At 40.1% G+C, this 24,214-nt stretch overlaps 1 protein-coding gene across 1 annotated transcript; it reads right to left on the bottom strand.

The window, feature by feature from the left end:
- Nucleotides 1–6,744: 6,744 nt before the first annotated feature.
- On the bottom strand, nt 6,745–23,922 carry LOC139372654 (LIX1-like protein). The gene is made up of 7 exons (XM_071112431.1): nt 23,457–23,922; nt 22,237–22,400; nt 17,841–17,981; nt 17,550–17,645; nt 16,533–16,610; nt 9,000–9,254; nt 6,745–8,441 (listed from the first exon to the last, which is right to left on the bottom strand). Exons 1-6 carry the CDS (start codon nt 23,776–23,778, stop codon nt 9,000–9,002), a joined length of 1,056 nt encoding a protein of 351 aa, XP_070968532.1. The 5' UTR covers nt 23,779–23,922; the 3' UTR covers nt 6,745–8,441.
- Between the last annotated feature and the right edge of the window lie 292 nt (nt 23,923–24,214).

Here is a 24,214-nt window from a genome sequence, read left to right as displayed (position 1 = left end):
ATAAAGTCGCCCTCTGGTGGCGGGCTGTCTGCAACGGTGAGCTCGTTCAAGATGCAGCTGATATCATGGATATCATAGATTTGCAAACCTGGATTGTGCAATATTTGCCCATTATTCTTTACAAAAATTCTTAAAGCTCTTTCAAATTGGTTGTTGATCATTGCTAGACAGCCATTTTCAAGTCTTGCCATAGACTTTCAAGATGATTTTAGTCAAATCTGTAACTAGTCCACTCAGGAACATTCAATGTTGTCTTGGCAAGTAACTTGTGTACATTTGGCCTTGCGTTTTAGGGTATTGTCCTGCTGAAAGGTGGATTTTCTCCCAGTGTCTGTTGGAAAGCAGACTGAACCAGGTTTTCCTCTAGGATTTTGCCTATGCTTAGCTCCATTACTTTTCTTTTTATCACAAAAAAAACTCCATAGGGCTTACCAATTACCCAGCATACCCTTAACATGATGCAGCCACAACCATGCTTAAAAAATATATTTTAGACTGGCACTCAGTGATGTGTTGTGTTGGATTTTCCCCAAACATAATGCTTTGTATTCGGGACAAAAAGTTTATTTAATTTCTTTGCCACCTTTTTTTGCAGCATTACTTAAGTAGATTATTGCAAACAGGATGCATGTTTTGGAATATTTGTATTCTGTACAGGCTTTCTTCTTTGGTAAGTATTGTGGAGTGACTACAATGATGATCCATCCTCGGTTTTCTTAGCCATTTAACATTTCATTCCAAAATCATGTTAAGCGTCATTATTGCACACAGAGTTGGTCCATGCAACGTATCTGACATGTTAAGCAAATCTTTACTCATGAAGTTATTTAGGCTTGCTATAATAAAGGGGTTGAATACTTATTGACTCAAGACATTCCAGCTATTCATTTTTTAATTAATTTATAAACATTTCTAAAAAAAAATATTCAGCTTTGACATTATGAGATATTGTGTGTAGATCAGTGACACACAATCTCAATTTAATCAATTTTAAATTCAGGCTGTAAAACAGAATGTGTAAAAGGTCAAGGGGTGTGAATATTTTCTGAAGGCTCTGTATGTACAGTCTAGGAATCTAGGATTTAGGCCTATATTTATTTTTGACAAATTGAGCTCAACTGTTTTACCCTATCATATCATAATTCCAAATAATGTTTTATTATATTACTATATTGTTTACAAACAATAATAACTTGCCTAAACAGATAAAAGGGTCAAAACTGTTGTAAAGAATACTCATTGAGAAAAAAGTGTAGATTCACGCGCAGAGCGTGGCAGGTGTTTATTTCACCTTTGCAGAAGGCAAGAAACATGGTCACAGGCAGGCAATGGTCATACACAGGTAGGTAAACAGGCAGGTGAATAGGACTGAAGGCTATAAATGGTTCTCACAAACAAGCTAAGAAAAGGATTAGTAGAGTCAAAATGAACAATACCTCAAAGGCACAAACAGAATGAACTGAACTAAATAAGGAGCTGATGAGACCAGGTGAGTAACTAACACAGGTGAAAACAATGAACAAAAATGAAAGACAAAGAAACAGGGCTACGTTCAAGAATACAACGAAACAGAACACAAGGTTGACTAAGAAAATAAATACAGAACCTTACAACTGTCATGTGGATGAGGATGTTCTTGAATCTATAGCACAGTGCATGAATTTGAGAGGGGTCACATGTATATGCAAATCTTGGCTTTAACATAGCATTCAATAAATACCATATGGTCCGGATAAAAAAAGTAAACTACATTGGAACATTTTTCATAGGCCTATACATTTGTCTCTGCCTATTTGACATAATGTATTATAATTGTATCTCTTATTATGTCTGACTTTTCTGGGTTCAGGCTATGCACTTCTGTGTAACTGTTGTTCAATAGCGGTCGAGCAGTGACTGCATTTTAATGGAAACACCTGCAACAGTAAAACTTGCTCCTCAAGTTTACCTCTCACTTGAACGTGACATCCTGGATAAGATAAAGTGGCCACATATCTTGCTGTTCTGGTTTCAGAACAAGATTGTTCACTTAACTGGAACCTTAACTAGTTGTTTCAAGTCAATGTTACAGGAATAATTAACAACTTGAGTTAAATGTACATTGGATGTCAGCACATGTGGCTTGGTGTCGTCCTATTGCCCTGCTTATTGGTTCAGTGAAAAACACGGACAACAAACAAGACAATGACTTTACCTCCAGAAAAAAGAGAGTTTAACATTTCTTCTGAGAAATGAATGTTGTTAACACATTGGACATCAATTTGCCTCTACTTTGGGCAAAAGCAACTGCTCAAGGGTGAGTGGTTGCCACTTTGCGAAATACACAGTTGAAGTTGGAAGTTTACATACACCTTAACCAAATACATTTAAACTCAGTTTTTCACAATTCCTCACATTTAATCACGAGTAAAACGTCCCTGTCTTAGGTCAGATAGAGTCACTACTTTATTTTAAGAATGTGAAATGTCAGAATAATAGTAGAGAGAATGATTAATTTCAGCGTTTATTTCTTTCATCACATTCCCAGTAGATCAGAAGTTTACATACAATCAATTAGTATTTGGTAGCATTGGCTTTAAAATGTTTAACTTGGGTAAAACGTTTAGAGTAGCCTTCCACAAGCTTCCCACAATAAGTTAGGTGAATTTTGGCCCATTCCTCCTGACAGAGCTGGTGTAACTGAGTCAGGTTTGTAGGCCTCCTTGCTTGCACATGCTTTTTCAGTTCTGCCCACAAATTATCTACAGAATTGAGGTCAGGGCTTTGTGATGGCCACTCCAATACCTTGACTTTGTTGTCCTTAACCCATTTTGCCACAACTTTGGAAGTATGCTTGAGGTCATTGTCCATTTGGAATACCCATTTGCAACCAAACTCCAATATATCCACATAATTGTCCTTACTCGTGATGCCATCTATTTTGTGGATTGCACCAGTCCCTCCTGCAGCAAAGCACCCCCACAATATGATGCTGCCACCCCAGTGCTTCACGGTTGGGATGGTGTTCTTCGGCTGGCAAGCGTCCCTCTTTTTCCTCCAAACATAACGATTGTCATTATGGCCAAACAGTTCTATTTTTGTTTCATCAGACCAGAGGACATTTCTCCAAAAAGTATGATCTTTGACCCCATGAGCAGCTGCAAACCGTAGTCTGGCTATTTTATGGCAGTTTTGGAGCAGTGGCTTCTTCCTTGCTGAGCGGCCTTTCAGGTTATGTTGATATAGGACTCGTTTTATTGTGGATATAGATACCTTTGTGTCCATTTCCTCCAGCATCTTCACAAGGTCCTTTGCTGTTGTGTTGGGATTGATTTGCACTTTTCACACCAAAGTACATTCATCTCCAGGAGACAGAAGGTGTCTCCTTTCTGAGCGGTATGACAGCTGCGTGGTCCCATGGTGTTTATACTTGAGTACTATTGTTTGTACAGATGAACGTGGTACCTTCAGGCATTTGGAAATTGCTCCTTGAAATACATCCACAGGTACACCACCAATTGATTCAAATGATGTCAATTAGCCTATCAGAAGCTTATAAACCCTTGACATAATTTTCTGGAATTTTCCAAGCTGTTTAAAGGCACAGTCAACTTAGTGTATGTAAACTTCTGACCCACTGGAATTGTGATACAGTGAACTATATGTGAAATAATCTGTCTGTAAACAATTGTTGGAAAAATTACTTGTGTCGTGCACAAAGTAGATGTCCTAACTGACTTGCCAAAACTATATTTTGTTTACAAGAAATTTGTGGAGTGGTTGAAAAACTAGTTTTAATGACTCCAACCTAAGTGAATGTAAACTTCCGACTTCAACTGTATAATGCTCAGACAAGAGAGTTGTAGTAAAAAGTACATGGAATTTATATTCCTCTATATTCTAATGGTTAACTTTCTTTTGGGTTATCATAACTTTAACTGACTAAAATCCTTAAACATGCATTGAGTTATAGCTGGTGACACACAACCAAAACTAACTGAATGTATGGACCCTGGGTTAAAATGTAGTGCTTTAGAATGGAGGTGACCTGACCATTTTCTTTTTCTAACTCACTCGACACTTTGTTGAACTAGAGTTGTCAAATTTTAAAGTGCTTTCATTTCTAAAACGGGAAAATAGTTAAATATGAAAATATCCTGAAAGTAAAGGTGACATTTTGTACTGTCGCATCATATAAAACATTTGATCTCACTTCCAAAATGCTGGAGTATAGAGCCAAATTAAAAGTTTAAGCTTCACTGTCAAAATAAATACATAGGTGAGTGTATAGTGTGTACTATAACACTGAAATGAATGGCAGTTTATTCATTTTTTTTTTCACTGTACACTTTAAGAGGTAATGGACATTTGTTTCCTTCATCCTCCTGAAACAGCTTGCCAGCGGAGGCGACAGTGGTACATGTTGCCAGCAAGGAGATTAGCCCTCAGACCTGTAGGCTTTCCCTGAGCCTCGACCCACCGCACTGCCAGAGCTGCATCTCCTCTGAGACTCAGCTGGTCTGCGGACACTTCAACTGTGACCAGTGCAGGGGACGCATTGTTAACCAGGCTTTCAAGGACATCGAGGGCCTCTCGAGCTACCCCTGTCCTACAGTATGTGCAACTCTGTCAGTTAGGAGGCACAGTGCCTGAACCACGGATCTGCAGTAATAGCCCTCCCACTGTGTCTGTGGACTTCAACGACCCCCTCCTCTGGGACTTGACGTAGGACAGGAGAAAGGCACTTCGGAGTCTGTTTATGTGGAAAAACAGACTTAATCTGAGATTGTTTTTCTTTAGCAGAGCTGATTTTGTCATGAGGAAGTGTGTTCCAGCAAACTACATTTTCATTAATTCATAATGGAAGGCATTGGAAGCAGTGAGAGTTGTTTTTGACTGCTTTATTGCATTTTATGTATATAAATCGAAATACAAACCTACACGGAGTAAAAAAAAGTAACAATTTAAAATGGGTCATATAAAATACATAAGAACAGTATAAAACAAATAAAAGTTTATATAGATAACATTTTGCTATAATGGATTTATGAATCATGCACATCTTGATAAGCTAGAAGGCAGGGTAATAACAAAAAGATTGCCGCCTGTGTTAAAAGGAATTACACTCAAACGTTAGTCCCACATTATTAAGCGTCGCTTAATAACTCAGTTAGTAGAGCATGGTGCTTGCAACGCCAGGGTTGTGGGTTTGTTTCCCACAGGGGACCAGTATGAAAAAAAAGTCGGAAAATGTATGCACTCACTACCAAAAATCACTCTTGATTAGAGTGTCTGCTAAATGTCTAAAAAATATATGTAATTACACAGACAGGTTCAGTGTAGGTACATTTTATCAATCTGGATACAAATTCCATGTGTAAAAATTTTGCAACAAACTGAAATTGATTGGGTTAAAACAGACAACAGTACTCTTACAATAATGTGAACAATGTACCTGCCAATGTAATTACAACCAGGTAAGATTGGTAGTTTTAGTTATACTTTATATAAAAGTGGGAACCAAACATTAAACAACTTAATTCCTTAAGTACAACGTTTTTTTTGACAATGTATATGTCAATGGTAGCCAGACAATTGCCATAACAACCATGGGTAACTCACCATACATTTCTTTAAAATGTACATTTATTTTTTTGTCCTTTTTATTTATCTATGGAAGGGTATTACTGCCAAAATGCCTCAATATTTTATTTATTTTTTACCTTGAGAGTAATTTGTAGTTCGGGGGAAAGTGTAATCCATATATTCCTACAAACACTTACTTATCTGTTCACTGTGTATGCTAGGTTTTTGTTTTGCACACAATTCTCACATTAGAGTTGTTAATGTCAATGCACTGGTCAATCCGCATATCAGTATCGTCTAAATTACTTTAAGTGTTAGCCAAATAATAGAGTTTAAAATGAATGATAACGCTGAACGATTAAGCTGCATTAAGAGCAGTTTTTCCAACACTGCTGGATAACTGACATTCTTGTGAATGATCCATTCTAACAAAGTAAAACAAGGCAATTCAGTTTGAATCTGTGAAGCGGTTCTTTCTTTGCAAATAAGGCTGGCTATCACTTAAGATACTCTACAGATATAGGATCTTAATTTGACCTGTATGTTCACAGCAAAACAATCCTGCAGCAACAAGATATTAACATTTTGTCCATAATATTCTTGATCAGTGGTTCGGCTATTATCTGGCCAAAAGTATGAAAAGTGCAATGCTATTAATATAACCGTGTGTTAGTTTGAATTTATATAAATCACAAAGCTCATCTGCATTTTTTGCAATGCAGGGAAATTCTTAGCAACAAAAGAGTGATCAAAGTAAGATCCAAAATCTGTATATAAGATCAGTAATGTAATAGCTATTCATACACACACATATAATATATATATATATATATATATATATATATATATATATATATATATATATATATATATATATATATATATATATATATATATACACATATAATATATACATATAATATATATATATATATACACATATAATATATATTATGAAACTGTTTTAAATATATATATATATATATATATATATATATATATTATGAAACTGTTTTAAATATATATATATATATATATATATATATATATATATATATATATATATATATATATATATATATATATATATATATATATATATATATATATATTATGAAACTGTTTTAAAAAAAAAAATTATATATATATATATATATATATATATATATATACACAGTTGAAGTCAGAAGTTTACAAACACTTAGTTTGGAGTCATTAAAATGGAGTCATTTTACAACCACTCCAACAAATTTCTTGTTAACATACTATAGTTTTGGCAAGTCGGTTAGGACTTTGTGCACGACATAAGTCATTTTTCCAACAATTCTTTACAGACAGACGATGTCACATATAATTCACTGTATCACAATTCCAGTTGGTCAGATGTTTACATACACTAAGTTGACTGTGCCTTTAAACAGCTTGGAAAATTCCAGAAAATGATTTCAAGGGTTTAGAAGCTTCTGATAGGCTAATTGACAATTGGAGACCTCCACAAGTCTGCAGCATCCTTGGGAGCAATTTCGAAATGCCTGAAAGTACCACGTTCATCTGTACAAACAATAGAACGCAAGTATAAACACCATGGGACCACGTAGCCGTCATTCCAGTCAGGAAGGAGATGCGTTGTCTCCTAGAAATGAACGTACTTTGGTGAGGAAAATGCAAATCAATCCCAGAACAACAGCAAAGGACCTTGGGAAGATGCTGGAGGAAACGGACACAAAAGTATCTATATCCACAGTAAAACGAGTGCTATATCGACATAACCTGAAAGGCCGCTCAGCAAGGAAGAAGCCACTGCTCCAAAACTGCCATTAAAAAAGCCAGACTACGGTTTGCAACTGCACATGGGGACAAAGATCGTACTTTTTGGAGAAATGTCCTCTGATGTCTGATGAAACAAAAATAGAACTGTTTGGCCATAATGAACATCATTATGTTTGGAAGAAAAAGGGGGAGGCTTGCAAGCCGAAGAACACCATCCCAACCGTGAAGCACGGGGGTGGCAGCATCATGTTGTGGGGGTGCTTTGCTGCAGAAGGAACTGGTGCAATTCACAAAATAGATGGCTTCATGAGGATGGACAATTATGTGGATATAATGGAGCAACATCTCAAGACATCAGCCAGGAAGTTAAAGCTTGATCGCAAATGGATCTTCCAAATCGACAATGACCCCACGCATACTTCCAAAGTTGTGAAAAAATGGCTTAAGGACAACAAAGTCAAATATTGGAGTGGCCATCACAAAGCCCTGACCTCAATCCTATAGAACATTTGTGGACAGAACTGAAAAATTGTGTGCGAGCAAGGAGGCCTACAAACCTGACTCAGTTACACCAGCTCTGTCAGGAGAAATGGGCCAACATTCACCCATATTATTGTGGGTAGCTTGTGGAAGGCTACTACAAATGTTTGACCCAAGTTAAACAATTAAAGGCAATGCTACCAAATACTAATTGAGTGTATGTAAACTTCTGACCCACTGGGAATGTGAAGAAAGAAATAAAAGCTGAAATAAATCATTCTCTCTACTATTATTCTGACATTTCACATTCTTAAAATAAAGTGGTGATCCTAACTGACCTAAGACAGGGAATTTTTACTAGGATTAAATGTGAGGAATTGTGAAAAACTGAGTTTAAATGTATTTGGCTAAGGTGTATGTAAACTTCCGACTTCAACTGTATGTGCGTAAATTCTGTAATATTCAAATAACTTTCAGAAAATCTAGTGAGCTAGATTTACGTGACAGACATTGGTCTATTTTGGTGTGTAAGATATTTCTGTGACAATATCCTTGAGATGATGCCATGTACAATCATTAGCAAAGGCAGGTCCTGGGATTTAATTCCACCCATGTGGTAGAGTTGTCTACAAGTATAGAAAGGGAATGAGAAGAATGGTAACAGTTCATTATTCCATGTGAATTTCACAAACTGAACAATTTGGCAGCACAAAATGACCTCAATTACTTAAACTTTTATGTAACAATTCTTCAGTCGTGGTCTCGAAGACCCATAGCATGTGCAAGACTTGTGTCTAAACCAGCGCTAACATTTCTGATTCAACTAATCAACTTATTGTCAAGACTTTCATTAGCTGAATCAGGTGTGTTAGCACTGGCTGGAAAAACACTTACTGTTTATAATTCAAAGCTCCTAAATGGCTGCCTTGTTAGCCTCTATCAAATCAATGGTATTGGCCACTGTTCCATCTAAAGCCAGATTCCAAACCAACTTCCTTCCATCTGCCCTTGACTCCGAACGGGCAGATCTGTCGGACTGAATAAGTAAAAGCCATATAGTGGTAGCTATGCAGAGTTACTAGAACTTTTTCCACACTTATGGAGACTTTTGAGAATCACGAGGGGGAAGTCAATGTGGGAAGATAGAAATGAATCTAGTTATGGGGTTGTAATCCAGCGTATACCTAGCAGGTTGAAGGCAGGGTGGCATTGTTGGCTGCACCCAGTTGGCCAACAGCCAGCATCAGGATGTCCTTCTTTTCCTTGTGGAAGCGCAGCTCCTGACCGGCCAGCCTGGCCTCCTCAAGTTCTTGATCTGTTGCCGCCACCTCCTGGGCGATGGTGCTAGCCAAGCCTTGCTCCCGGTTCACCCAATCAGCAGCCATTTGGGTACGCATGTCATCATCCAGCGCCCGATGGGAGTAGTGAGCCAGCACTTCCTGTTAGGGGAAAGCAAAATCAAACATTTGTTTGGCTGAAATGGACCTTCTTCACACCACGGCCTAGATCAGGGGTGTCAAAGTCAAATGGACGGAGGGCCAAATAAAAAAATCAGCTACAAGACGAGGGCCGGACTGTTCGAATGTTCATTGAAAAATTTTTAAATGACGCATATAGTCTAGTGAACCTAATTGAACCTACTGAAAACCTAACAAATATATTACAATATGATCAGATAAATAAAGCAATATTTTCTTATGGCTCTGTCAGTAATCTTTAATTTTCAACAGACACAAAAGACAAATTTCCTTTATATAAATATCCCCATAACATGAACATTAAATGAAAGAAACCGGTATTCAAGGCACCATCAGTAGACTATATTTTCTATTTTAGCAAAAGTGGGCTAAATTTACTTCAAAGAAAAAACAATAATAGCAATTTTCTATCATCCACTCAACTGAAATATTTTTAAAATATAATTGGATTGAAATACAAAAAAATAAAGTGCAAAAATCTATTAATCAAAAACAACACTTTGTTTAAGGAGAAGTAACATGCAGTGAAAACAAATATTAAATTTTAACTTTTAAACTTGAACTGAGTAAAAACTCTAAATATGTGATTGCACAGTAATGTTCACTTGTTTGAGGTTGAGGGTGATACTTGGTGGTGTCCCATCTTTTCCACAAGTTCATCAATGTTCGGGGTAAGGCTCTGAGCTGAAGAAATCCTCAGAATTGAGTGGAGGTGTTCAGCAGTAAGTCGACTTCTGTGTGATGTTTTGTTCAGGTTCATCAAAGAAAACAGTTGTTCACACAGGTATGTGCTGCCAAACATAGACAACGTTTGAGCAGCCTGGATGCGCAGCTGGGGCATTGTGCCGGGGAGGAAACGGGCGAACTCCGCAGCACCCACTGCCGCATATTTTGCCCTCAGTGCATCATTGCATTGGAGGTCAATCAACTCCATTTGGAGGTTTGGTGGTGAGCTTTCCACGTCAACAGCAAATGGGTTACCGAGCAGTTCCAACCTGCTTTTTTGTGCTTCAAAGTCAGCAAATCGGCGTCGAAAGTCAGCGGCAAGCATACCTATTTTATCAGCCAACTGTGTGCTCGGGAACGCACTGGTAGAGAGCTTCTCTTTCATGGTCTGGCAGCTGGGAAAGTGGCTCAAATTTTCTTTCCGCATCTGCGTCTCCCACAGAGTCAGTTTGGTTTTAAATGCCTTCACTGTACTGTACATATCAGAGATGACACGATCCCGACCCTGCAGCTGCAAGTTTATTGCATTCAGATGACTCGTAATGTCACACAGAAAAGCCATTTCACACAGAAACATTTCGTCTCGGAGTTGTGTTGTGTCTTTCCCTTTGCTGTCCAAGAACAGACAAATCTCCTCACGAAGCTCGAAACATCTTTGAAGCACCTTTCCCTGGCTTAGCCATCGCACCTCTGTGTGATAAGGCAAATCACCATGCTCCGTTTCTAACTCCGTCAGAAATGCCTTGAACTGGCGGTGATTCAAACCTTTGGCTCTGATAAAGTTAACTGTGCGCGTGATGATGCTCATTACATGCTCCATTTTCAAGGCTTTACCGCACAACGCTTCCTGGTGTATGATACAATGATAAGCTGTCAGCTCACCTGTCGCGTTTTCCTCTTGCATCTTTTCCCGTATCTTCGCCACCAGTCCGCTCCTGTGTCCACACATCGCAGGTGCTCCGTCGGTTGTCAAACCCACGAGTTTTTCCCAAGGCAGCTCCATCTCATTTACACATCTTGACACCTCTTCATACAAATCATGCCCCGTAGTTGTGCCATGCATAGGACGTAAAGCCAAAAACTCCTCTGTCACGCTTAGGTTGGAGTCCACTCCGCGGATGAAAATTGACAACTGGGCAATGTCAGAAATGTCGGTGCTCTCATCCACAGCCAAGGAATATGCAATAAAATCTTTTCCCTTTTTCACAAGCTGCTCTTTTAGATTGATGGACAACTGGTCTACTCTCTCGGCAATGGTGTTTCTGCTCAGACTCACATTTAAAAAGAGTTGCCTTTTTTCTGGGCAAACTTCGTCACAAACTTTAATCATGCAGTTTTTGATGAAATCCCCCTCCGTAAATGGCCGGGCTGATTTAGCGATCTCTTCTGCCAAAATAAAACTGGCCTTGACAGCAGCCTGGCCTTGTGATTTGGCTTTTTTGAACAGAGCCTGTCGAGATTTGAGGCCTCGTTTTAATTCCTCTGCCTTTTGTAGCCTTTGTTCCATGTCCATATTCTTGTTTTTGTCCGCGTGTTTCGTTTCATAATGTCGTCTCAGATTATACTCTTTCAGTACCGCCACACTTTCTCCACACAGAAGACACACAGGTTTTCCAGCTACCTTCGTGAACATATACTCCGACTCCCACCTTGTTTGAAACCCCCGGTTCTCAGTATCCACCTTCCGTTTTGCCATTTTTGATGGGTATCTGAAAGTTAATTTTACTGTGATGCTGACGACTGCTGTGCCAATAAATATTGAAATGAAGCAGCCTACTGCTCGGTGCGTCACCTTTGCATTGTGGGAAATGTAGTATTGGTGCGTGTAAAAGATCTGCGGGCTGCCGGCTTGCTGCGGGCCGGTTCTAATAATAAATCAAGATCATCCCAGGGGCCGTAAAAAACCTTCTTGCGGGCCGGATGTGGCCCGCGGGCCTTGACTCTGACATATGTGGCCTAGATCATTAGAAATTCAGGCTAGCTGGGTAGGAAGTGCTCCATTAAATCATTATTTTTCAACAGTACTGGTTTCCTAGCAGTGCAGGTTTGATTTAGTTCCAGATGATGTTAAATGATCCAGAAATGCCTGGACATGAAATGACCTGGAATCACAAATTTTGTGCACAATAAGCAAGCTGCATGGCCAGCAATAACATCAATTCACATGAGGAATGTGAGACATCTGGAAGCGCTAATTACTCCAGTGGCTCAGCTCCTCTCCTTAACCACTGAGATGAAAGGCATAAGACCAGACCAAAGAGAATACCTAATCAGTCAAGGGACACACAAGGCGAGAGCACTCTGTAACCCTAGAAAAACACAATACAACTGAGACGTATCTATCCAAATCATGGAGTTGCTGGCTGCTCTTCCTCTTAGACTTCAGATCTGAATGGAGTAGATTTGCAAAAGCCAGGGTTGAGGCACAAATGTGATTATTTAGGTGAATTAATACTAGAGGTCGACCGATTATGAATTTTCAATGCCAATACCGATTATGGGAGGACCAAAAAAGCCGATACCGATTAATCGGACAATTTTTATTTTTTATTTGTAATAATGACAATTACAACAATACTGAATTAACACGTATTTGAACTTAATATAATACATAAAAATCAATTTCGTAAATAATGAAACATGTTCAATTTGGTTTAAATAATGCAAAAACAAAGTGTTGGAAAAGAAAGTAAAAGTGCAATATGTGCCATGTAAGAAAGCTCACGTTTCAGTTCCTTGCTCAGAACATAACATATGAAAGCTGGTGGTTCCTTTTAACATGAGTCTTCAATATTCCCAGGTAAGAGGTTTTAGATTGTAGTTATTATAGGACTATTTCCCTCTATACCATTTGTATGTCATTAACCTTTGACTATTGGATGTTCTTATAGGCACTTTAGTATTGCCAGTGTAACAGTATAGCTTCCATCCCTCTCCTCGCTCCTCCCTGGGCTCGAACCAGGAACACAATGACAACGCCACCCTCGAAGCAACGTTACCCATGCAGAGCAAGGGGAACAACTACTCCAAGACTCAGAGCGAGTGATGTTTGAAATGCTATTAGCGTGCACCCCACTAACTAGCTAGCCATTTCACATCGGTTACACCAGCCTCATCTCGGGAGTTGATGAGCTGTTTATGACTTCAAGCCTAACGCTTGAAGCATTGCGAAGAGCTGCTGACAAACGCACGAAAGTGCTGTTTGAATGAATGCTTACGAGCCTGCTGCTGCCTACCACCGCTCAGTCAGATACTTGTATGCTTGTATGCACAGTCAGATTATTTGCAACGCAGGACACGCTAGATAAACTAGTAATATCATCAACCATGTGTAGTTAACTAGTGATTATGATTGATTGATTGTTTTTTATAAGATAAGTTTAATGCTAGCTAGCAACTTACCTTACTGCATTTGCGTAACAGGTAGTCTCCTCGTGGAGTGCAATGAGAGGCAGGTGGTTAGAGCGTTGGACTAGTTAACTGTACGGTTGCAAGATTGGATCCCCCGAGCTGACAAGGTGAAGATCTGTCGTTCTGCCCCTGAACGAGGCAGTTAACCCACCGTTCCTAGGCTGTCATTGGAAATAAGAATGTGTTCTTAACGGACTTGCCTAGTTAAATAACTATTAAATAAAGGTGTAAAATATATATATGTCCAAAAATACCGATTTCCGATTGTTATCAAAACTAATTAAAACGGCAATTCCGATTAATCGGTCGACCTCTAATTAATATATTGGAAGTTGCCTGAATTGACCCTCATACTGCAAATACGATGTCAGAAAGCTGCCATTTTTATATTAGCAAACATGAAGGGTGAGGGATTATTAATTATTGTCTGTAAATAAGAATTTGCTCTTAACTGACTTGCCTAGTTAAATAAAAGGTTAAATAAATAAAAAGTTGTGTGAATATTTTTTATTTTTGAGATCAGAAAGAAAAATGCAAACTTTTGTCAAACTGATCAAGGCTCGTACTGTAGTTGACACTTTAAAAGTTGTTTCTGTATGTTCAGTAAGATGCATGAGATAATGAGGTCTGCACACAAACGTTGAGGTCACACGACTCTGCCTGGAACGGAATACCTCCATAGGCATTTATTCAGCCCACACAATGTGGTTTAGAGATCCTTCAGCATGACATTCCATCCTAACTCAAGCCAGAGTGTAAATCAGACCATGTTACTCATTATCTTTAGTGAGTTTCACCCCCATTCTGTACTTTCTGTATGTTGAACTGAGATACAATGTTGGCTGTACCATTTGAGTTAAGAGTCAGTGTGGAGGAGATGTTGTTGCCCATCCTCACAGCCTGTGGCCTGCCACGATCCAGCTGCAGAGGATGTGTGGGCCATGACCAGATTCTTGAAGCACTTTATAATGCCCGAGGTGAGCGGTACGTGGCGTTTCTCATTTGGGCATGTCACCTTGGGCACTGGGACGGTGGTGGTCTCCTTGGGCACTGGGACGGTGGTGGTGGACTACAGCCTGGGACAGAGTCAGGTTAAATATGTCTGAGAAGATGCCCGGCAACTGGTCAGCACACATCTGAGGATGCGGCCAGGGAAGCTATCTGGTCCAGCGAATTTGTGAGTATTCACTCAAGAGTTTTCCTCACATCAGCCTTGGAGAGCGAAAGCTGCTCCGGACGACCATGTGCGAGAGTCTTCCTGGATGGCTCAGTATTGTCTGCCTCGAAGTGAGCATAGAATGTGTTAAGCTTGTCTGGGATGGAGGCTTCGATGGGCACTACAGCTGGATTTTCCTTTGTAGTCTGTGATATTCTGTAGTCCTTGCCACATGCGACATGAATCTCAGTTGTCAAACATAAATTCAAGTTTGCATCTCTACTGTCTTTTATCGTCCCTAATGGATTTGCGGAGCTCGTACCTACTTGCCTTGTCCACATTGCGCATCACCAAGTCATTGTGGTTCATTCTGCGGACATTGAATGCTGCAGTACGGGCTGTTAGCACTTAACGGATATCTCTGTTCATCTAGGGTTTTTGGTTGTGGTATGTCCGGATTGTTATTGTGGGTACATCCTCATCAACACATTTCTTAATGAAGCCTGTGACTGATGATGTACAGTCAGTGGCGAGTTTACTAGGTACACCACCCCGTTCACCAAAATTGTTAGCTTCTACAGACAGTGAGTCACGTGGCTGTGGCTTGCTATATGAAGCAGGCAGACAGTATCTCTGAAACGTCCGGCCTCCTGGGCTTTTCACGCACGACAGTGTCTAGGTTTTACTGAGAATTTTGCGACAAACAAAAACATCCAGTCAGCGGCAGTCCTGTGGGTGAAAACAGCTCGTTGATCAGAGGTCGAAGGAGGATGGCAAGAATAGTGCAAGGTAACAGGTGGGCCACACACAGGAAAATAACGGCACATTAGAACAGCGGTGTGCAGAACGGCATCTCAGAACTCACAACTCGTTGGTCCTTGTCACAGATGGTCTATTGCAGCAGACAACCACACCATGTTCCATTCCTATCAGCTAAAAACAAAATGAAGCAGCTCCAGTGAGCACACGATCACCAACACTGAGGAGTGGAAAAACATAGCTTGGTCCGATGAATCTCAGTTCCTGTTGCGTAAATGCGAATGGCAGAGTCAGGATTTGGCGTAAGCAGTCTATGGACCCATCTTGCCTGGTGTCAACAGTACAGGCTGGTGGCGGTGGTGTAATGGTGTGGGGAATGTTTTCCTGGCACATGTTAGGTCTCTTAATACCAATTGAGCAACGTTTCCATGCTCTGAAGAATTCAGGCTGTTTTGGAGTCAAAGGGGGGTCTGAGATGCGTTCCGAGATGACCACCTTTGTACTGCGCCGTTATTTGCCTGTTCGATTCTTGCCATTCTCTTAGAACTCTCATCAATGATATGTTTTCGCCCACAGAACTGCCGCTGACTGGACATTTTTTGGTTAACCCTAAACACTGTCATGTGTGAAAAGTCCAAGAGGCAGGACGTTTCTGAGATAGTGGAACTTTCGCGCCTGGCACCGATGATTATACTACGCTCAAAGCCTGTCTGCCTGCTTTATATAGCAAGCCACGGCCACGTGACTCACTGTCTGTAGGAGCGAACCATTTTTGTGAACGGGGTGGTGTACCTAATAAACGGGCCACAGTGTATATTTCCACACTATGAGGAATACTGTAAAATTGTGATAATGAGGATAATGCACTTTAAGTGTAAGAGCTGTTTGAAAAGACTGCATGACATTTCAGCCTGTTTTGGTGGGAGGGAATTGTGGCCTTCCATGGTAACATCACCATGCGGTAAATTAGTTAAGACAAATAAGAATGTTCCAAACCTAATTTTCAGTTTTCCCCTCTCCACTCAGACCACAGCTATATAGACAGCTATTTTTGCTTTACATTAAAATGGTCGAAAATAAACAATCAGAGTAAGGTACTTAATTGTTACCCAGAAATGATTTGATATTGAGATAAAAACAACTGCATTGGACCTTTAAACAGTACTCTTATCCAAATGAGTTCTTACTTGACGAGAGCATTGTCTCTCTCTCATGGCCTTCAGGCTTCCATTCCAGTGCAGCAGCTGAAAGACTGTCATCAATTCCTGAAAGGAAAACACAGTTCAGCATCGACAAGAAGCATTTTTGTGTGCCTGTGCTGATGGAGAGGACAATATCAAGTTTGATTGTCATCGCAAGAAAGCACGTTTTTATTGTCAAAGTCACAAGATTTGTTGATGTTTTTAGGGGAAGCTAACAGGGAGAAAGGTCTATAGCTAACATTCATTTGTTTGCACGTATAGAACCCTAAATCATGAGCTGTGGTTTAGCAAAGACCAATCCATGCATTAGATCAGTGGATATGGATGACAAACAATGAAAGAGTGGAGGCCAGCAATACAGTCCAGATTTGTTTGGCGGACCCACAAGCTCTCATACGCAATTCCTAGAACCACAGAGAATACATGGTTTCTGCTACTATTCTCTTCTCCACGCATGATGGTCCCTCATGTGTGGTCATCCCTCACATTCATGTAGTGGGTCTAATATTCTAGTCCTTGAAATCTACAGTTGATTCCTGATAAGTGCACTTTGGAGTACAAACTCTAAGTGAGCTGCAGTTCTCAAGTCCCAGTTCAATGGCTGTACATTGTTCTATTTGCTTCTGAAACTGGCATGCTCTGCTTTAGTTCATGTGGTCATGAGTTTTATACCATTGCATTTATCAAGTTCTACTGTATAGTTTTTTCATTCAACCTGGGAAACCAGATTAATAGGTCATGAAGCAGAGGTGATTAAGCCAAACAACTTTGATAAACACTCAGAAATAACTTGTAGTTTTCTTTATGAACTGTAAATACAGAGCTAAATGAGAATATAGTTATCGGTCTGCTTTGTGTAATTACCCATAGTTAGTGGCAGCAACATTCCTAAACTAGCCTCATATACAGTCCAACCTATTCATTATCTTAAGTATCATTGCAGTAACATCCACTGTATCATTACAAGTAATCCAACTTTGCGTTCCTTCATCCTCTATTTACCTGAAACTCCAGCATTGACTTTCCTTTGTTGGACTCCAGCATGAAGCGAAACGCCCCGATACCTGTTCTGGGGTTGTCTGCCTCTTCTCGGTTTCCCTGTAAAAGACAAGTAGAGTCCAATCATCCAGTCTTATTCTCCTTAAGAGCCCAATCAGATTAAAATCTTACCCTCATAAGGACGTGACCTTTTAATTAATAAGAGCTACAGTAAAGACTATATTAAATACCAGTGCTCACTGCTACTGTTAATGTCAGTCATTTTATCTGAAAAACACATTCAATGACACTCACATTAAAGGAGGCCAGCGCCTCACATACACTCTTCTCAATGAAGTCATCTGTGATACGGCGAGAAGGATGCTCGTTGAAAACCGAGTTCATCAGAGCGATTTTGGCAGCACTACGTCTTGCCTCAGCCTTGGTTGGACAAAACTGCCGAAAGTAAAGCATATTTAGTACTTTTCTGAATGGTCCCCAAAAAATATATGTAGCCTATGGAACAAAGCATTATGTGAGACATGGATACATGCAATATCATATCTGGAAGATGGTTAGGTCAAATTATTGTATGGATCTTCTGGAAGTCATTTAAAAGTGCATTTTAATAGTGACATTTTTTGTTGTTGAAAGATTATGCATTTGAAAATGTTAATCTTTTCTTATTTATATTTCATAATTACATTGAAGTAATATCGATGCTTCCACTTCATTGCTATTATCTCAAAGAAAGAAAGAGAGTTAGGAAGGATAGGGGTAAGAGAGGCTCTGTGCAAAAGGGATGAGTGGGAGAATGTGGGGAGGGGTTTCACAGCTCCTTCTAAGCTCAATGTTTGGCTCTAATAACAACCAGATGAGCCACCCACCAGATGAGTTTCCCATCCAAGTATGCATTGTAGCCAGGCAATTCGAAGAGAGGAAGAAATGGCAAAACATGTCATTCTCCCATGGAACATTCTGTTAGGCACAATGCTCAAGTTGTCTAATATTTACTGTATGATTTAGAATTTAAAATAACATTTGAAAAAAATAAGAATGTACATTAAAGGTGGATTATTTAGCAAAGATAGGAATATGGCTTGTACTGTATGCAATTATGTATACAAATTCATAGATAGATAATGAACTTGTCAACAGCCAAATGTGGTTTCCTACATCATGAATTCAGTTAAACTTGAATTTCCTTATAAAGTTTTTTTTAAAATGCTAAGCCTGAAGACAAGTAGGGTCCTACACCAGGGATCATCAACTAGACTCAGCCGTGGGCCGATTTCTTCTTGAGCGGATGGTTGGGGGGCCGAAACATAATTACAAATAATTTGTAGACTGCAAATTGACCGCAAGAAGCCTAAACAGATATAATGTTTGACTAAAACATAACCATTTCAAACCTGGTTTACATTTGCATACGGTCACGTCTCTCTATTATGTGTGGGAATACTTGGGAACAGATTTCTTAAATTAAAATAACTTGGAGTTGATTTCCTGGTGTTTTTACAGTCTTATGTCCACCAATGAAAATCAGTTGGAGAAAGCTGTCCTACACCTTGCTAACATGTTTTTGATGGACCCAACTGCCTAGAGTTATTGATGTGGCAGTGTGTTTTACCTCAGCAAAGGTTCAGATCCAGGGATTATTATTTTAGATTTGCCAATGGTTAGCTATTGAATTTAATCTTGGTTTGTAATCCTGATGGGAGGCAGCAAACTGCTTTAATCTGGGATTCACAGTATACATACTATACCATTCACCAAGAGCAGCCTGAAGCTGGAGACTTATCACTCTCCATTTATTTTCTCTTCAGCTAACAGTTCTCTTTTTTTCTGTATACTGCAATTCAGCCATTAGCTGTGAGTGTGTTCAAGCCCCCCAACCAATAATAATAAAAACTTGATGTATACAGTACCAGTCAAAAGTTTGGACGCACCTACTCATTCAAGGGTTTTTCTTTATTTTTACTATTTTCTACATTGTAGAATAATAGTGAAAACATCATCACTATGAAATAACACATATGGAATCATGTTGTAATCAAAAAAGACTGTTGGAAAAGCATTCCAGGTGAAGCTGGTTGAGAGAATGTCAAGCGTGTACAAAGCTGTCATCAAGGCAAAGGGTTGTTACTTTGAAGAATCTCAAATATAAAACATATTTTGATTTGTTTAACACTTTTTTTGTTACTACTTGATTCCATAGGTGATACTTCATAGTGTTGATGTCTTCACTATTATTCTACAATGTAGAAAATAGTAAAAATAAATAAAAACCTTTGAATGGGTAGGTGTGTCCAAACTTTTGACTGGTACTGTATATACACACATATACACACACTTCAACTGTTCTGCTCAAGTTATAAACTACAGTGGGGAGAACAAGTATTTGATTTTGCAGGTTTTCCTACTTACAACGCATGTAGAGGGCTGTAATTTATCATAGGTACACTTCAACCGTGAGAGGTGGAATCTAAAACAAAAAAATCATACAATGTGATTTTCTGGATTTAAGTAATTCATTTGCATGTTATGACATAAGTATTTGATCACCTACCAACCAGTAAGAATTCCAGCTCTCACAGACCTGTTAGTTTTTCTTTAAGAAACCCTCCTGTTCTCCACTCATTACCTGTATTAACTGCACCCGTTTGAACTCGTTACCCATATAAAAAACACCTGTCCACACAATCAAACAGACTCCAATCTCTCCACAATGGCTAAGACCAGAGAGCTGTGTAAGGACATCAGGGATAAATTGTAGACCTGCACAAGGCTGGGATGAGCTACAGGACAATAGGCAAGCAGCTTGGTTAGAAGGCAACAACTGTTGCAGCAATTATTAGAAAATGGAAGAAGTTCAAATGACGGTCAACCACCCTCGGTCTGGGGCTCCATGCAAGATCTCACCTCGTTGGGCATCAATGATCATGAGGAAGGTGAGGGATCAGCCCAGAACTACACGGCAGGACCTGAAGAGAGCTGGGACCACAGTCTCAAAGAAAACCATTAGTAACAAACTACGCCGTCATGGATGAAAATCCTGCAGCACAAGCAAAGTCCCCTTGCTCAAGCCAGCGCATGTCCAGGCCCGTCTGAAGTTTGCCAATGACCATCTGGATGATCCAGAGGAGGAATGGGAGAAGGTCATGTGGTCTGATGAGACAAAAATAGAGCTTTTTGGTCTAAACTCCACTCACCGTGTTTGGAGGAAGAAGGATTAATACAACCCCAAGAACACCATCCCAACCGTGAAGAATGGAGGTGGAAACATCATTCTTTGGGGATGCTTTTCTGCAAAGGGGACAGGACGACTGCACCGTATTGGGGGGAGGATGGATGGGGCCATGTATCGCAAGATCTTGGCCAACAACCTCCTTCCCTCAGTAAGAGCATTGAAGATGGGTCGTGGCTGGGTCTTCCAGCATGACAACGACCCGAAACACACAGCCAGGGCAACTAAGGAGTGGCTCCGTAAGAAGCATCTCAAGGTCCTGGAGTGGCCTAGCCAGTCTCCAGACCTGAACCCAATAGAAAATCTTTGGAGGGAGCTGAAAGTCTGTATTGCCCAGCGACAGCCCCGAAACCTGAAGGATCTGGAGAAGGTCTGTATGGAGGAGTGGGCCAAAATCCCTGCCGCAGTGTGTGCAAACCTGGTCAAGAACTACAGGAAACATATGATCTCTAATTGCAAACAAAGGTTTCTGTACCAAATATTAAGTTCTGCTTTTCTGATGTATCAAATACTTTTGTCATGCAATAAAATTCAAATGAATTACTTAATCATACAATGTGATTTTCTGGATTTTGTCTGGCAACTGTCTCTCACAGTTGAAGTGTACCTATGATAAAAATTAGACCTCTACATGCTTTGTAAGTAGGAAAACCTGCTAAATCGGCAGTGTATCAAATACTTGTTCTCCCCACTGTATGTAAAACATGCAACGATGCCTTTTAACTTGATTAGTTACTTAGGCCAGATTTATCAAGAGTGTGAGCCGTAAGTCCCGGCAACATCCGGGTCATGTTCATAAGGCACCAAACGGACTGAAACTCGGAGGGACTACATGGACTTCTCTAATAAGAAACGCACATTTTCGTGATTCAGAGGAATCCCATACAAAAAATGTATGCACTCACTGTACACTAAGTCCCTTTGGATAAAAGTGTCTGCTGCTCTAAGTGTCATATGCTTCCAGCAGAATATGGGTGCACAGTTAGAAGTTTGCAAACATTGACCCTACATAAACATTGTTTTCAATTGCACAACGTTTTGCTACAGTGTGCCCCAATAAACATGACCCAGGCCAAATTTTTCTCTTGCTCTCACTTGACATTTCTCATGACAGTCCAGAAGAGGCTCCCAGTGATTGACATTTGATCTGAAAATCCAGGGCAATGTACTAAAGGAAATGAGGTCAGATTGGCAGAATTGATTTGGGTGGGAGCTTTAGTGCATGAGTAGAGTTGTATGGCCGGATAAATCACTAATGTCATGGCCGTATAAGGAAGTAAGGCTAAATTCATGCAGCTACACCAACGCAATGTCAAACCATTATATTGTACTGTTGTGGTAAAAATAAAGACAATTTTCAAGCACTTTCTCTAAATCAGTGATCGTGAGGCCACCTGAGGCGCAAACCAACGTTTTAGTGCCAACAACTATATTGAGAACACCTACGGCCACAGGTTAGCTCACCTGGAAACTTCCAAAGCAGCTTCCCCCTGGAAGACTGACGTAACAAACATAGGGTGGGTTGTTTGATGGGACCATCTCGTACACCACCAGCGCCCCATTCCTGAGGTCTGCCCCTCTTGACTGCTTCATCTGCCAGAACTCTTGCAAGGCTTCCACCACATTCACTGGAGGAGACATAAAATGACACAGCTTAACGTTCACTGGAGGAGACATAAAATTATAGTTTAACGTTCCTCTGCATGGTGTCTTAAAGGCTGACTCAGCGATATGACAGATGCAGAAAGTAAACGGCATAGTGGGCTAATTTCCGCAACAGCTAAGACGGTTGAAGTGCGAGGCTCAACTTCTCAACCACTGTTTTGGTCCTGTGGCTACCACGCTGTGACGGCGTGAAGTGAACCCATGCACAGGCGTATACCGTGTGTGACTGTGAAAGCGAAGTCTTGCATCTCACTCATGTCAATATCTCAAGTTCTAATTGCTGAGTTTACCTTTAAATATGGTCTGGTGTTCTCAATTGGCATGCAGGTTTGGATTTAAGAAAGGATAAAAGTGGCACAGTGGGTTATTACATACGAGTGAGCATTAACACTACTTTTGTACATATATGGATATAGCCAAAAACATCCTGTTTATTTTATAAGTAAACAACAAGGAACAACCCACTGACAGACACTGAACTGAATGAAGCTGTCCGAATTGTGTTGACTTTCAACACAGTTATAATAGTCCACATAAACTAAAAATGAATGAAGAGTATGTAACATCATACTACTTCTGTAAATGAAAATTTAACAGGTCTTTCTACTCACATTTAATTGATTGGGTTTTTGGATGATAGTATGACATGTTGGCTAGGCCTAGTTTAAAGCATTGTGGGTGACATGAAGTGTCAAATGTCGGATGGAGTGCCCAAATGCTATGTAAATGGAGCACACACTGTATCCTGTAGTCAACTGTATCCTGTAGTCATTAGGCTAGACATGAAAAAAATATAGGCTATAATAAACTCGGTATGTTCATGTTGCCTACTGTTAGAAACTGAATGGTCAGTTTTGGTGACACAATCTGCATGTTGCACTACTAGGCTATTTTAATCCCATTTCTTATTTTAATCACAGTTACAGTGGGTTACATTTTAACCACGACTAGTTGCATTTCAATCACGACCAGGGAAAGTCGGAGGACATACATTCTGCGACTAATTTTTTCCAGGTTACCTCTGCCATAGCCCTGCGTATGCTTCGCAAAACTCCGAACAACAGCCTCCACCGCCTCCTTCAAGACCGCCGGGTTCCCTGGATTACATAGACCGAATCCAGCCATCCCTGTTCCGAGCCCCGCACTCCCAATAGTGCCGTGAAGACTGTGCAGTTGAAGCTGCGGAGGCGGCCCAGAGGAAGCACATAAAGAGGCCGGGGGAGGCAGTAGAGGTGCGGTTGGAATTGTAACCCCAGGCCGGAGAGAAGACCGTAGGGTCCCAGTCGATCCAGCTCCAAATCCTATCCCTGGTTGAAGTCGCTGAGTGCGGATAGATTCCATTGTTGAAGCGTAAACGTCAACAGTATGGGGTAATAGAGAAATTTCGTGATGAAAATACTGGTTTCCCCGCTGATATTGTAATAGAAAATGAAAACAACGCAACAAAAAAAGACAGTGATAAATAAAATCACTGTTTTCCTCACGGAGAAAAATGTATCCTGCCAATCCCTTTAGTCTTTGTGAGGATTAGGTTTAGGCTGTTTGGCTGTCAATCTTGGAGTAGGGGCGGAGACATCAGAGACGTGAAAATGGGGAGCTGTGAATGGGCCATTTACTGTAACCAAAACTGTAAAGGAATTCTGTGGCTAGTGTGATTTAAATTGCTATACATTGGAAAAATAGTGGCTACATAAGTTTTTGGTAAATGACCGTGACAGCACACTATTCTTTAACCATAAAAGCAACACACACTGTCTATCCATCCATTCATCCACCC

Source organism: Oncorhynchus clarkii, chromosome 18 (assembly GCF_045791955.1).
Source record: "Oncorhynchus clarkii lewisi isolate Uvic-CL-2024 chromosome 18, UVic_Ocla_1.0, whole genome shotgun sequence".
NCBI classification, from domain to species: domain Eukaryota; kingdom Metazoa; phylum Chordata; class Actinopteri; order Salmoniformes; family Salmonidae; genus Oncorhynchus; species Oncorhynchus clarkii.
Note: the sequence above shows the minus strand (reverse complement) of the source record. Positions and strands in the feature narration are given on the sequence as shown.

What these genes read in the sequence shown, in the direction of transcription:
- LOC139372654 (XM_071112431.1), bottom strand. Translation starts at nt 23,778, where the DNA reads ATGGAATCTATCCGCACTCAGCGACTTCAACCAGGGATAGGATTTGGA. An exon ending in TACGCAGGGCTATGGCAGAG is followed by an intron (nt 22,401 to 23,456) that starts GTAACCTGGAAA and finishes TGTCTCCTCCAG; the next exon opens with TGAATGTGGTGGAAGCCTTG. An exon ending in AGTCAATGCTGGAGTTTCAG is followed by an intron (nt 16,611 to 17,549) that starts GTAAATAGAGGA and finishes TTTTCCTTTCAG; the next exon opens with GAATTGATGACAGTCTTTCA.